Here is a 15,140-nt window from a genome sequence, read left to right on the forward strand (position 1 = left end):
TGTGCGTTATTTCTACTTAATATACTGTATCAATAGAATTTTAATTACTGTGAAACTATATATATATATATTTTTTTAAGTGCTTTGATCACACTGTTAGTAATACTGTATTAGCAATGTGGAACACACCCCTTCAGCTGATTCAGGCCAACCAGTCTCCCTATTTGGGTTGGCTGTGTGATTCCATTCTCATTATTGTACTGCTTGAGGGTGACAGCCAGCAGTCCTTGTCGTAGATGCTTCATTTCAGTGCAAGGGCAGTGTTCATAGTTGTTTTTTCTTGTAGTGGATATATAAGTCAGCAATGTTTCTTCTTGTGTTCCTTTGTATGTAGCTTTGTTTGCTTCCTGTTGTAGTGTATTTATTCATGATGTGGTGAACTTGTGTTGACAGGATTTGTCCATGACTTATATCATGGTCCTCGGGTCACAAAGGCAGTTGCTGCCAGTCTGAGAGGATCTCTACTGATAAAGCTGTTGCCCCCCAGGCTCAGACATTTACCAGCTGGCTCATTGCTAACACTAACACTATGATTCACAAATTTGTATTCATTTCATTGGCTATTTAGTTATACAGTATTTGCATTTTCAAGTCAGTATATAAATGCCCTTAACATGTAGTTATTTCTGTAATAGATGTGCAACAGATAGGGGTAGATCATCTTGTAGACTTTTCCTGGAGCCATTCTTCCACATTGGAGTTCCGTGAGGTAGTATTATGGCTCAAATAATGTTCAGTTAACCACCACTGTAAAGATCATTGTATTTGCCAGATGCTGTATTGCAGATATTAAGTTTAATTTGGATTACTGATTGTGTTTGTTGCAATTAAGAGTTCATTGTGCAGGTATGCAGTGTTTGCTAATGAGAGTGGTGTACACAAACTCTGCAGTACTGATATTGTTATGAACTGTTAAGAATTGCTCCTTTGATCAGTGAAGTAGAAAGTTCTTTCTGAAGTGGCACACATACATCACAGTGAAAACTTATACTGTAGTGAAGGGATGGAGTGAAAAGGTCTCTTGTTCATGCCCTTTCATTATTCAGTGTATGATGTTTTGAGGGATAGGAGTGTTAGTTGTAGTAGTAGTTGTAGCAGTAGTAGTAATTGATGTAGTCCCAGGTTCATTTAAAATGTGAACCCAGTGAAATTCAGGCTGAAGTTGCCCTTCTCTGGCAGTCCACCAGCCCCATTTCAGGAAATAGGGAGGAGTTGACAGACGTTTATTTATAACTGGGCAGCAGGTGAGGAACATTTGTACAACTGGGCAACAGAGCTGCCTGGCTATATTGGTGCCATTGCATGAAGGCATCCTTCTCCAGCACCAGTGGATGTGTTAAGAGTTAAAAATATTTTGACATGGCTGTCTCGAGTAATGCGAGATTGTATTTAATTTTCCACAGACTACTTTAAAATGTGCCAATGAATGTCAGCATGTTTACATCTTTTTATACAGATTATTGTATAAAGGTAAATGTAGCTGAATATTTTGGTGCAGCATTTCAGTGCCGGAGGTAACTGTAAGATTATTAGTTCTGTAATTTGTATCTACATTAAACGGACATTTTATAAGAAACATTCTTTTTGTGTGTGTGTGTGTGTGTTCTTACCTTACCTGATTGCATCTTTAAAGGAATGAGTCAAGTTCTTCTTGTCCCTTTTTTTGAACCATTTTTATTGTACGTATCGTTGAATTTACGATTAGTTTTGGCACACACTATTTCATTTGGTAGTGCATTCCACTGACCAATTGCTCTGCTTGGAAAGCTGAATTTACCTACGTCTTTATCACCTCCCTTTTTGTACAGATTTTATGGTGTCCTCTTGAATTTGCCTCCCCATAGGTTTATCATCATCATCATCATCATGCGGACCTCCCTTCCCATCCAAGGGCAGAGTGAGGGGTAACAACATCCAGACAGCCAAACTTTACCCAGTTCAATGGGCCATGGTTCCATTCACCTGTCATTCAAGCCCTCGAAATCCTGGCTCTATTAGATAGGCCAAAAAAATTTCACCACATTCTGTAACTTCACATATACCTATCCGATAGAGCCAGTCCGAATGCTGCCACGTTAAAAGGGGTTCCAAATCCCTTTTTATATGCTTATCATCATCAAATTCATCATCATCATCATCATCCGGACCTCCTTTCCCACCCTAGGGCAGGGTGAGGAGTAGCAACATCCAGACAGGCCAAATTTACCCAGTCCAATGGGTCATGCTTCCATTCACTCACCCTTCAGCCCCCCAGAATCCTGGTTCTATCTGATATGCCGAAAACATTCACCATGTTCTGTAGCTTCACGTAAATGTATCCGATAGTCAATCCAGATGCCGTCATGTTAAAAAGGGTGCCAAATCCTTGATCATGTGCTTCTCCTCATGACATTCATCCAGCCACCTCAATCTCTTGTCAGTCCCCTGGCCTCACTGACTTCCAAACCTCTCTTCCTCACACTCATCCACCATATCCCTCCACCTTCTCCTTGGCCTACCTCGCCTCCTCCCTTCAAATTCACTCAGATATACCATTTTCACCACTCTATTGTTATCCATTCTCTCCACATGACCATACCATCTTGGTATACTTTCTTCAATTCTGGTGTCCACAGACTTCCTCACTCCTCATCTTTCCCGAATCACATTACTCCGTATCCAATCCACTCTCTTTACTCCACATACATTCCTTAGCAGTCTCGTCTCCACTGCCAATCTTGACTTTTCATTTTCACGCCACACCATAGTCTCACATCCATGTGTTAAAGGTGGCACTAATACTCCTTCATGTAAGCCTCATGCAGGGGCAGCACTCAAGCCTGTGTTTCTTATCAAGGCCTTCATTGCACCAGCTACTTTCCTTCTTTGTGTCACTCTACTTTCCACTTCTTTTGCACATTTTCCCCTCTTTTCTATCACTGTACTCAGGTATTTGAACTCTCACCAATTCCAGTCTCTATTCACTGTAACAGCACACTGGGAGTCACCTTCTCTCCCATTAACCATCATTTTACTTTTTTCTGCATTTATCCTCAAGGCACAACGCTCACAGACATCAGCAAAACTCTGCATTAGTCTACCAAGTTCTTGTCTGGTATGTGCAAGTAGTACTGCATCATCAGCGTACAACAAATTTGAGATATTCCATCCATCACCATTCATTACCAATTGCATCTCCCTCTCCATTACTCGTGTTTTTTACTTCTCTCATCACCCCATCCATATATATTAACAACCATGGGGACATCACACAACCTTGTTGCACGCCCACACCGATCGTGAACTATTCACTTAGATTCCCATTTACCCTTACACATGCATCACTATCATCATAAAAACTCTTGACGGCACTTAGCAGCATACTATCTACACCGTACATGCACAAAACCTTCCACAATCTTTCTCTGTCTACCTTGTCATATGCTTTTTCCAGGTCCATGAATTCTAAACACCTTATAGTCCTTCTCACAAGCCTTCTCCACTATCTCTTACTGCAAATATTTGATCTACACATCCTTTTCCACTCCTAAAGCCACCCTGTTCATCACTCACTAGGACTTCTGATATCTCTCTTACTTTATTATAATTCTTCCATATACCTTCCGTACCACACTCAATAAACTTATGCCACGATAATTCTTGCACTCATTTCGCTCACTTTTATTCTGGTACAGGGGTACAGTCACAGTCTTTTTCCACTCTGCTGGTACAGTTTCATTCATCCATGCCTTCTTACATATCTCCAAGAAGCACTTCATTCCGCTATCTCCACTAAATCATCTCTGCATACACCCCATCAACCCCAGCTGCTTTCCCATTTTCCTGGCACTGCATTCCTTCTGCACACCCCCCAAACCGATCATGTTTACAGTGGCTCTGCTCTCTCTATTCCCATTAATCAGGCTTTCAAAATATTCTTACCAATTGGTCCATACTTCATCCTTATGGGTTAATAATCGACCACCAACATCCTTCACACCTTCACATTTCTTTCGACTGTCACCTCCACATCTCTTTCCAGAATAACTTTCTATTTTCAGAGTAGGTCTCATTCATTTTTCTTCCTAGATCATCATTTACCACCTCCTTTTTCTTCTTCACCATGCTTCTTGCTCTCAGTATATTCATTTCTTATTTCAACTGAACCCCTGTCCTGTAACCACTCTAGCCACTGCTTCCTCTTTTCCTCCACTGCTCTCTTCTTCATCCCACCATGCTGTACCTTCTTTGTTGTTACTCATGCCACATCACACTCCGCTTTAGCATTCCTAACGAAGCAATCCCTGTATGTATTCCACAGGCTGTCCAGATCCATTTCATTCCAATTCACTGATTCTAACTCCTACCCCACTGTGGTCCTGTATTCATCTATTTCTTTGATCCTCAGCTTCTCAACTTTCAGGCTTTCTCCCTGACTGCTTCTCTCTCTCCCTGACTGCTTCTCTCTCCTAGTCCACCTTAATCCTCTCAGCTTGATTTTCCATACCACAATCATATGATCTGACAGACATCCATATCGTCCTCTCGCTGCCCTCGTATCAGCAACCATTCCCAGCATCGACCTCTCTACGAGCACGTAATCAATCAGGCTCCTTTCAACTTGATCCCCGTTCCGTCTATACCATGTATATTTATGTGCATCTTTGTGTTTGAAATACGTGTTACAAATGCACAACCTCATTTCGTGACGCGTATCCTTCATTTGCATCCCATTATCATTTTCTGGTACCCCATTACAACCCATTATTTTATCCTCATGACCAGTGCTTACGCTTTCATATCGCCCGTTACGATCACTTTATAGCTCCTATAGTAGGACTCGCGCACGTTTGCGGCTGTGGTGTGGTCCGCACCTGTGTACAGTGTTGCCACGTTTTCTATACCGTTATCTCTCTCTCTCCCTCTCTCTGTCTCTCTCTCTCTCTCCTGGCGGAAAATGTGAGCCACCCTGAGTACTTTTGATTCTTTTATAAGTTATTTATAATTGTGCTTTCATCTGTTAATTTGGTTTTGTTATATTTAGTAGTAGATGGAGTGTCAAAGTTACTGTCTGCTGAGAGGTTTGTTACGTTACTGATTCATACACCCCGACGTAGTGGGGTGTGGGTGTAGGTGTGGGTGGGAGTGTGGATGTGGGTTTGTTGGGGTGGTGGTCCAGGGGGGAGGGGAAGTGTGAAGGGGGATTTGACCTGAGACACCCAGGAGGGATTAAGAAGGGAGGGAAGGGGAAGGGGGGGCTGGATTCACCTACCACATGGCGGGAAATGTGAGCCACCCTGAGTACTTTTGATTCTTTTATAAGTTATTTATAATTGTGCTTTCATTTGTTAATTTGGTTTTGTTATATTTAGTGATGCCGACAATGCATTCAATGCATGCCCCTCTCCTGCCTCTCTCTCTCTCTCTCTCTCTCTCTCTCTCTCTGTAGGGAAGCTATCTGTCAGTGCTGCCACTCACAAGAATTATATGAATTATTTCTTTTACTTTGGATATTGGCATATTTCTTCTTTTTTCAGGCTCATTCTATTATATCCATAACTGTAATATTATTAACCACCCTAAAACTACGCTAAAAAACATTAAAAGTGACTGCTATTTCTTTTAGCAACACTGTACAATATGTATGCCATGTTTCTGTGTTACTGTATAAATATTTTATGCATAATTAGATTACTGTTGATTCATCCATCAAAATACACAAGTGTAAGTTTTATTCATCTGAATTTATCGAATTTGTGATGCCTTGTACATAAATAGCTTCCGTTTCACATCGCAAGTTGAGGAAACGTGGCACCATTGTAAACAGGTGCGAGCCACACCACAGGCGCTTACGAGCGCAAGGCCGACTATAGGCATTTTTCCCACTGCTTCATCCAGCCCATCCCAAATTCTCTCTCTCTCTCTCTCTCTCTCTCATCACATGGTGCATACGCTATGATCACAGCCACTTTCACCTTGTCAAACTTGAATTTGACATACATATGGAGCTGACACATTTGTAATCCTTCAGTCCACTCTGCCACACCTCATTCATCAACAAAGCAACTCCTTCCTTGCATCTTCCTCGCCCATTCATGTTCGATCTTACACATTTCACACCCTCCCACTCCACACCCTTTCATCTTTGTTTCACACCATGCCATCATGGCATGTCTCGCACTCTTGAACACATTCACCACATCCACTCTTGTTTTCCTCATTCACACCTCTCGCACTCCACATGGCCATGCGAATCTGCCCATTTGGTTGGGGCCTCGTTGGGCCCTCCGAGGCTCGCTGAAACATTTGCCATGCTTAACTTAGTGATCTTAGTTAGGGGAGTTTGGGGACACAACCCGGTCAAAATTCTCGATTATGTGGTTACCACCCAGCGTAGTTAAAAGTTTCCTGGGTACAGGACACCATTTGGCTTGTCAGCGTAGAGACCATAAGGCATCTTGTTGAGTGAATGGATGATGGGCGTCCCCACCTGCGACAAAATAGGATTATATATGCCTGAAAAATCCTGGAGAACTTGGTACCAAACTCCACACATGGCCAGAAAAGAGAAAGCCCAAATGTAGGAAGGAGGTCTGCAAGAAAAGCACTATACTCAAACAGGCACCTGAGAGAATCAGGACCCTACCAGCTGCCAGCACCATCCACAGTGTTCACTTGTTTTTCAACTGCATACACCTTATCGATAAGGAATTCCCTTCCTTAGCTGAATAACATTGTCTGATAGCAACAATAATTATCCAAGACAAAGAATGAAAGCTAAAGGTTGTGACTGTCTAATCCATAAATGACACTGAAGACTGCACTGCAGGTGCATGTTGACGGAGAGCATGATGATTATGCTATCTTTTCAAGCTCAACCATTGCCCTTGTGTTCAAACTGTCATACTTCCTCTTAAGGAATGCTAATGGAGAGGTTGCAGTTTTTTTTTTTTTTTTATGTAATGGAAGCAAAGCCAAGAGCCAAAACCAGCTAATTATTTTCAATATCTGTATGTAGCCTTAAACTGGTCAGTTTTGAGGTCTGAAATGGGTGACCTATTGTTAGTGAACTTTGTGCATTTTTCGCACTCATGTTTTGACTTTTGAATGACATGTCACATCGTAGAACTCTGTCTTCAAAATTATGGTGTTTTAAAAGGGTAAGAAATTCATATAACAGTGCTAGATATACATGTATAAATATATAGGTTTCGGTCGCAACTGCGTTGTTACATAATACATCTATGACCTTATTATTTTCAGAGTAACTAAGGGAAGTTTCTTCAAGTATTGGAACTATTGACTTCTCTAGAGGTGGCTGGTGTGCAGAGTTGCCAAGTTAGATTTTTTTCGCTAGATCCAAGTATATTCGCCTCGATTCATTGACAATTTTTTAAGTCTCTCGGAAAGGAGGTCAACACTGTTATAGATTTTACGCAGTTTTAGCGATGTTCTTGAGACTTCAGAGTTTATTAGCCTTTTACTAGTTATTTCCTGCAGATATTTTGCTTTTTGCTTCATTCTAGCGAGTTCTGAACTTGGCGATGTTGTCCGGCTGGGGGATGGGCTGGTCGATGAGTCAGTAGACGAAGACTTAGGAGGACTCATAGAATTCTATGTCGTGTATCTAAATAGTGAAATCCTGCCTAATATCACCATGGCAGACAGGAAGGCGGAGTTGGAGCGGAAGAAGGCCAAGTTAATGGCCCTGCGGGAGGAGAAGGAGCGGAGAAAACGACAAAAGGAAGAGAAGGAGGTAGGTTGACATACGAGTCCATGTTATTATGGCAGGGTTAACATAGCGTTAAAAGTGAAGTTTGGCTAGTAGAAAATAAGCATTTTTGTATGTAGGACGTGTCTTTTATGCCTCTCTTCCTCTCCAGTACGAAGATTGTTTAGTAATTAAGTAAATACCACGAGATAGAACCGATGCCATCCTGCAGCATCTCAGCTGTTATGTGGTTTTGTTAGATCAAGCTCCTAAGTTAGTAGCAAAACATTTTCATAATTTTTTGTTGAAAATACATTCCGAGTACTCTACTGAGCATCGTCTAGTTTTAATGACTGTAGATGCCAAAGTACTCCACTCAGAGTTGGCATTTTTTTTTTTTTCCCGAAAGCCTCAAAATACAGTATATTATTTTTTGTTGAAGGTGCATTCAGAGTACTGTGCTTCACATAGTTTTGATAACTGTAGGTGCTGAAGTACCCATCTCAGAGCTGATCCTGTAGTTAAAAAAATGCTAATTTTTTCTTCTAAAATCACAAAAAAAGACAGGATTTTTCAAAAATACTCCCCCAGTACCCCTGCTTGTCGTATGAGGCGACCAAAAGGGTTGGCAGGATATTCACAGAAGAAATATGTGATGTGGTGTGTGGGGTGACGAGAAGACGGAGGGGAGTGCAAGGAACAGCGTGGTGAACTGAAGAGGTGAGACAGGCTGTGGCATGAAAGAAGAAAGCTTACAATGAATGGATGAGAAATAGGGGCTTGGAAGAAGTTGAGAGGCAGAAGAGAGAGTTATATGTAGAAAGGAAGAGAGAGGTGAAAAGATTAGTAAGAGAGAGTAAGAAGAGAGTAGATGAGGAATTTGGAAGGAATTTGAGTGTAAAGTGGAGGGACTAAGAAAATGTTCTGGAAGGAGGTGAAGAGAGTAAGACAGGGTGGCAGTAAAGTTAGCAGGGGAATGAAAGATAAAAATGGTAGATTACTAGTGGAGAAGGGAGAAGTGAGCAGATGGAGAGAACACTTTAAGGAATTGTTGAACATAGAGGATGGAAGTAATGCAAGTATAAGTGGCTGGGAGAAGGAGGGAGGTGAGAAGACAGGAAGAAATCAGTAGGATAGAAGTTGTGGAAACACTGAAGAAAGTCAAATTGGGGAAAGCCCCAGGAATTGATGGAGTGTGTGGTGAAATGCTGAAGCGTGGGGGAGAGATAGTAGTAGAATGGATGTGGAAGATGTGCAGATTGGCCTGGGAGGGAGGTAGAGTCCTGGAGGATTGGAAGTCAGGTATACTTATTCGCTAGTAGAAAGGGAAAAAGGAAAAAGAAGTGTGTGGTAATTATTGGGGCATTTGTCTTCATAGTGTAATAGGAAAAGTGCATGGTAGGATACTTATTGACAGAGTTAGGGAAATAACAGAGGAATTAGGGAGAAGAACAGGGAGGCTTTAGGAAGGGAAGAGAATGTGTAGATCAGATATTCATTCTTAGATCTTTAGTGGAAAAGTGTCTAGAGAAGGGAAAGAAGTTGTATGTGGCTTTCATGGATTTGGAGAAAGCATATGACAGGGTGGATAGACAAGGATTGTGGAAAGTATTAAGAATATATTGAGTAGATGGGAAGTTGTTGAATGCCGTGAAGAGTATGTATGATGGTGCTAAGGCTGCAGTGCGTGTGGATGGTGAACTAAGTGAATTTTTCTCTTTGAAGGTTGGGTTGAAACAGGCATGTGTCATGTCTCCATGGTTGTTCAATCTGTACATGGATGGGGTAATAAAAGAGGTACCGTACAAGGTAGGGCAGTGGATGTTGGAGTGGCCCTGGTGAGAGAGGGTAGTGTTTGGAAACTCCCTGTACTGTTGTTTGCAGATGATACTGTGTTGTTGAGTGAAGACAACAAGGGGAGCTGCAAGGCTTGGTGGATGAGTTTGGGAGTGTGTGTAGGGAACGGAATCTAAAGGTGATTGTAGGGAAGAGTAAAGTGATGGTCTTTGAGAGAGGTGAAGTCAGTGAATGTACAGTGAGGTTGGATGGTGAGGAAATGGAAAATGTGAGTACAGTACATTTAAATACTTGAGGAGTGTGATGAGTAAGGATGGAAGTTTGGAGGGTGAAGTGCTTGAAAGGGTGCTGGTTCCATGAAAGCAGTGATAAGAAACAGGGAAGTGATACCAACTCTGACGTATGGAAGTGAAACTTAGATGTTGTTGGAAGGACACAAGTCAAGAGTGAGAGCAGTGGAAATGAGTTATTTAAGAGGAGCCTGTGGAGTCACATGGAGAGACAGGCTGACAAATGAGGATATAAAGGAGTGTTGTGGTGTGGATATGGATGTGATAGGAAGCGTTAGGAGGAACACACTGTGGTGGTTTGGCCATGTGGAGAGGATGGAGGATGAGAGACTGACGAGGAGAGTGTATGTGAGTGAGGTGGAGGGTGAGAGAGGGAGGGGGAGGCCGAGGATGAGGTGCAGGGATGGAGTGGACGGGGGTGTGAGTTGGGAGCAGGGCAGTGAAATGGCAGGGGACAGGGTGACATGGAGGCAATTTGTTTGTGGCCACCCTGTACGGGATTGAGGCGTCTGGCAATAGATAGATGGATAGATTTTGAAATGTGGTGTTAATTCTTGCACAAAATGTAAAAAACTGCAAAATGTTCACATAATTAACAGATGTACTTATACTCGTTGTTGTCGTTCTTGCCTGTCCGGGCTGCACCTCTACTGCTGTTTGGTGGCGAGTGTCCCGATTGGATGAACGTGTCCCTTCTTTCTAACACTTTCTTCACTGTTTTAACGTGTTCCAAGATCGTTTTTTGGTAGTTCTTTACAGTTTCTTCAGGTTTTATTGTCATTGTTAAATCCATGTAAGCTACTGGTATGCGTTTAAGTAAATGAACAGTATTTTCTCCCTCCTTTCCACACTTTTCACAAATCAAGTTATTATTTTGTTTGTATAATTATGTTTAACGTCAGTCATTCTATACAGTACTTAATCTTACCGGTAAATACTTCTTTTGCCTCCTCGGATTTCAGAGTTTGTATGTATTCAGTGTTATCATTTACTGTATCCACTCTCTTGTTTTGTCTTTATAGTGCCATTTCACATTTATATTTACTTATTTTTTTTTACCTGTAACCTTCAGTATGGATGGTGGGTGTTTGTGCTGTAGTGGTGACATGGGGAGGTGTATGGTATGTAGGAGGGCTACTTGGTCCTTGGAACTGGCTTAGCCTATGCCCAAAGTTGGACATAAAAAAAAAGAAAAAAAAAAGTATAGTGGATGTATTCCATTCCAGTTGTTTGGCCATGGAAAGCAAAGCTGTATTTGCTCCCTAATTTCATATCGCAAAATTTCTTTTATCCTTTACCTGCAATGTGCATACCATACTGTACCAGGTAGTTTGCTTTTAATTTTATCTAATGTAGATTTTACAGTGGTCATGAAAAAAACAAGGGAAGAAGTCTACTGTACCAGGTAGTTTGCTTTTAATTTTATCTAATGTAGATTTTACAATGGTCATGAAAAAAACAAGGGAAGAAGTCTATATATAATGACCTTTATGATTAAAGCTCTGGCTGAGACAAGATAATATACAGTATTGTATTCCATCTTTCAATGAATCATATTACAGTATTTGGTAGACAAACTCACTGCAGGCAAATCTTATAGGTTCAGTAGCACAGGTTGCATTCCAGCACCATCATACATTTTTCTAGATTTGTGAATCTCTTCATCTCAGAGAATTGCAGTTTCTTGAGGGGATTTTCTCTTCATTAATTCTTGCATTGGTCTGTCTATCTATATTTTGCCAGATGCCTTAATCCTGTAAGGGGTTGCTACAAACAAATCTCCTCCATGTTGCCCTGTCCCCCACCATCTCACTGCCCCTCTACCAGCTCACACCCCCCTCCATCATACACCTCTCCATTCCATCCCTCCATCTCATCCTTGGCCCCCTCCTCCACCTCCCTCACATACACTCTCCTTATTAGTCACTCACTCTTCATCCTCTCCACATGGCCATACCACCTCAGTGTATTTCTCCTAACTTTCTATTACATCCACATCCACACCACAACATTCCCTCACTTCCTCATTTGTCAGTCTTTCTCTCCATGTAGCTCCACGTGCTCCTCTCAGATAACTCATTTCCACTGCTCTCACTCTTGACTTGTGACCTTCCAACAAGGTCCAAGCTTCACTTCCATACTTTAGAGTCGGTATCGCAATATTGTCATGGAGCGACTTCTCAACTTCCATGCTCACTTCCCTGTTTCTTATCACTGCATTCAAAGAACCAACAACCTTTCTTCCTTTTTGCACCCACTCAAGCACTTCACCCTCCAAACTTCTTGCATTGGTGTATTTTGATATACCGGGTAAATTTGCTAAAGATCCGATGTGTACAGTTGAAGCACCGTCCTTTAATGTGCAGTAAATTTGATCCCAGTTTAGCTGCCATTCATGGATAAATTTAACTAATTCAGAAGCTGACTGTGAGGCCCTTTCATTGATATACTCCACCCAATCACCAGAGACTACAATATGGTGATGAAAAGTGGGTACATTACATATGTGGAGAGGATGGAGAGCGAGAGACTAACGAGGAGAGTGTACCGTATGTAAGTGAAGGTGGAGGAGGGGGATGGAGGGGGTGGCCAAGGATGGGATGGAGGGATGGAGTGGAGAGGTACTGTACATGTATATGAGAGAGGGGTATATGAGCTGGGGGAGGGTAGCAAAATGGTAAAACGGCAGGGGACAGGATGATATGGAGGTGATCTGCTTGTGGCCACCTCATATGGGATTGAGGCGTCTGACAAGTGATGTGTACAGTATATATATTTTAAGATAAAAAATGAACTTGTGTGTAAGCAAGATGAAGTAAGTATACTAGTTGGAAAAGCAGAGGTAATGAAAAGTAGAAACAGATAATTGAATTATGTATGGAAATGCACCTGCCAAGAATTACACCCATTTCTTGTCAATACAGTTTGTGTAACGGTCTGTCTTGCAGGCATTATGAAGAACATTATTGTGGAACATTTGACTTTTAAAGCAGAGCTTTTCTTTGATAAGGAATTGAACGCATGATGATGAGAATGAACTTGTAGCCCATTCAATGGATACGGTATTTGAATTATTGTTCTCCTTTGCTGTTGGAATAGGTTAAAGGTAAGACATTCCCATGCACCTGTTTGTTTAGATTGTACAGTGAAAGTAGACTAGATACAGTCAACCAGTCAGTCTGCCATTGTAACAGAGTTTTTTTTTTTTTAATGCGAGGAAGAAGGAACCAAAGGCCACATGCCCGCAGTTATTGTTCCTTCCTAGAGAAAAACAAAATACAAGAGAGAGCCAAATTCAAGATCCGATCATTTCGAGATGCCTGGACACACTGCGTTTGGATGACTGGAGATCATAGGAAGCAGGAAATACAGACAGAGGGAGACAGTTCCAGAGTAGACCTGTTGCATAAATGAAGGACTGGGAGTAACGGCTAACTCTGGCATTAGAGAGTTGGACAGAAAAGGGATGAGAGTTTGCTGCTAGACGGGTGCTATGCGCCCGTCGTAGAGGTGGAGAAATTCATCCAGTCAGTTCAGAGGAGCAGTGACCATTGAAGTAGCGATAGAAAAGAGATAAAGATGCAACAGTGTGGTGAAGAGACAGATGTTGAAGGGAGTCAGTAAGAGGAGGAGAGTTAATGAGACGAAAAGCCTTTGACTCCACCCTATTGAGAAGAGCTGTATGTGGGGAGCCTCTCCACACATGAGAGTTGTACTCTACACAGGGGCGGATAAAACCCCTGCATAGAGTCAACTACTGTGCAGGGGTAAAGAAGGAACGGAGTCGGCTTAGCACACCTGATCCCTTGGAAGCAGATTTTACAAGAGATGTAATGTGATCTTTCCAAGATAAGTTTGCTGGTGTTAGTTTCAGTGTTGATGATCATTGATTGGAGGAACTTGCCAAATGTGACTCCAGCATAAGGGCTTTGGAGCATGACTTGAATTTTAAATACAGTAATCCATCAAGCTGTGGTGGCTGATTTGGTAATGTACTTATCTGACTGTGCACATACCTTGTGTCCAGAATTCAGACCTTAGCTGTGGTAGACTCTTGAAGTTGGGTGGTAGTAGTACAGTCTGCCCTTTTACCCTACCGACACCTCTCTCATAATAGCAGTATGTACTGTGGCAGCATGGGGAAGGGTTAATTGCTGCACCGGTGTGGTAGTGAGACCCGGGCAGTAAAGGAAGAGGATATTTGCAGGCTCAGACATACAGAAATGACAGTGATTAGATGGATGTGCAGTGTGTCCTTGCATGTGAGACCTGGGGGGGCTAGGTTTATGATGGAAGAACAAAGTGGAAGGGTGGGACTAGAGTGTATTGATGTTGTGATGAGGAGAGGTAGATTGAGATGGTTTGGGCATGTGGAGAGGATGGTGGATGTCAACTGAGTGCAGAAAATGAGAATTGTGAACATTGGGTTTAGGGTTGCAAGAGGTAGACTGAAAAAGACATGGTACGAGGTCACAGTGTGTGACTTCAGGGATAAGGGACTGAACAGGGAACCTGCCAAAGATCGAGCAGGATAGAGAGCTACCATTAGGTGACCAAGGAATGCAAGCATGCTGGAGTCCTTATAAACCAAATGAACGCTCACTCTCCCTCTGAGGAAACGATCACTCTACCTCTGAGGAAAAGAACGAGTTCTGCAGAGGACCTATGATGGACTGATACAGGTAGGCTACAGACGGAGAATGGAGAGTGGCTTTCAGTAATCAAAAGAGGGGTTAATCCCAGCGCTAGACCTCATCAGATCATATAGCCCTGCTAGGGTTACAGGGGAGCGCTACCCCTCCCAGCACAGCAGCCACCGGGCGGGGCGCGATCTCGCAACCTCGCGATAACGATCCCGACACCCTACCACCGAGCGACCGCGCTCCCGTCAGTAATCTAAAGCAGGTAATGATTCCTTCACAGCAGTGCAAGAACTGGCTCTGAATGTCTAAATTTAAAGGTAAATGTGGGGGAAGATGCCAGGAAGTGCTTATTTCGGTAATTTAGGCCTTTGAGTCTGTGGTGCGTTACTCATGCACTGTCCTGGGATGTTACCACCAACTCACAAGGGATAGATGGATAGTGGATACCAGAGTCGTACCCAGGATTTAAACCTTGACATTTGGGAAGGCAGCATCCCTACCAGCAAACTGTTCATCCACGGCGACCAAATAGGCGATCAAAATACTGCTTATCAAAGGGTAGGAAGGAAGGGAGGGCGTCAGATTTGGTTTTTTGTTTTTCCTGCGTGGTGAGGGGGGAAAAAAATGGACTCGTTTATCTTTGAAGTCATACACCAATCTTAAATAGGGACCAACCTTTGTATTCAAAGGTGATGTCATTGTTTGTTAATATGATTGCCA

At 42.4% G+C, this 15,140-nt stretch overlaps 1 protein-coding gene across 7 annotated transcripts in view; it reads left to right on the forward strand.

The window, feature by feature from the left end:
* Nucleotides 1-7,557: 7,557 nt before the first annotated feature.
* sw (cytoplasmic dynein 1 intermediate chain short wing) overlaps nucleotides 7,558-15,140 on the forward strand; it is a 60,881-nt gene continuing 53,298 nt past the window's right edge. For all 7 annotated transcript variants that reach the window (XM_080282033.1, XM_080282035.1, XM_080282037.1 and 4 more), the window contains exon 1: nucleotides 7,558-7,735. In XM_080282033.1, coding sequence (XP_080138159.1) covers nucleotides 7,637-7,735 — 99 coding nt within the window. In that variant the 5' untranslated portion in view covers nucleotides 7,558-7,636. The remainder of the gene's footprint in view (nucleotides 7,736-15,140) is intronic.

Source organism: Coenobita brevimanus, chromosome 92 (assembly GCF_032717465.1).
Source record: "Coenobita brevimanus isolate Jiangsu-jjx chromosome 92, ASM3271746v2, whole genome shotgun sequence".
Lineage (NCBI taxonomy): Eukaryota > Metazoa > Arthropoda > Malacostraca > Decapoda > Coenobitidae > Coenobita > Coenobita brevimanus.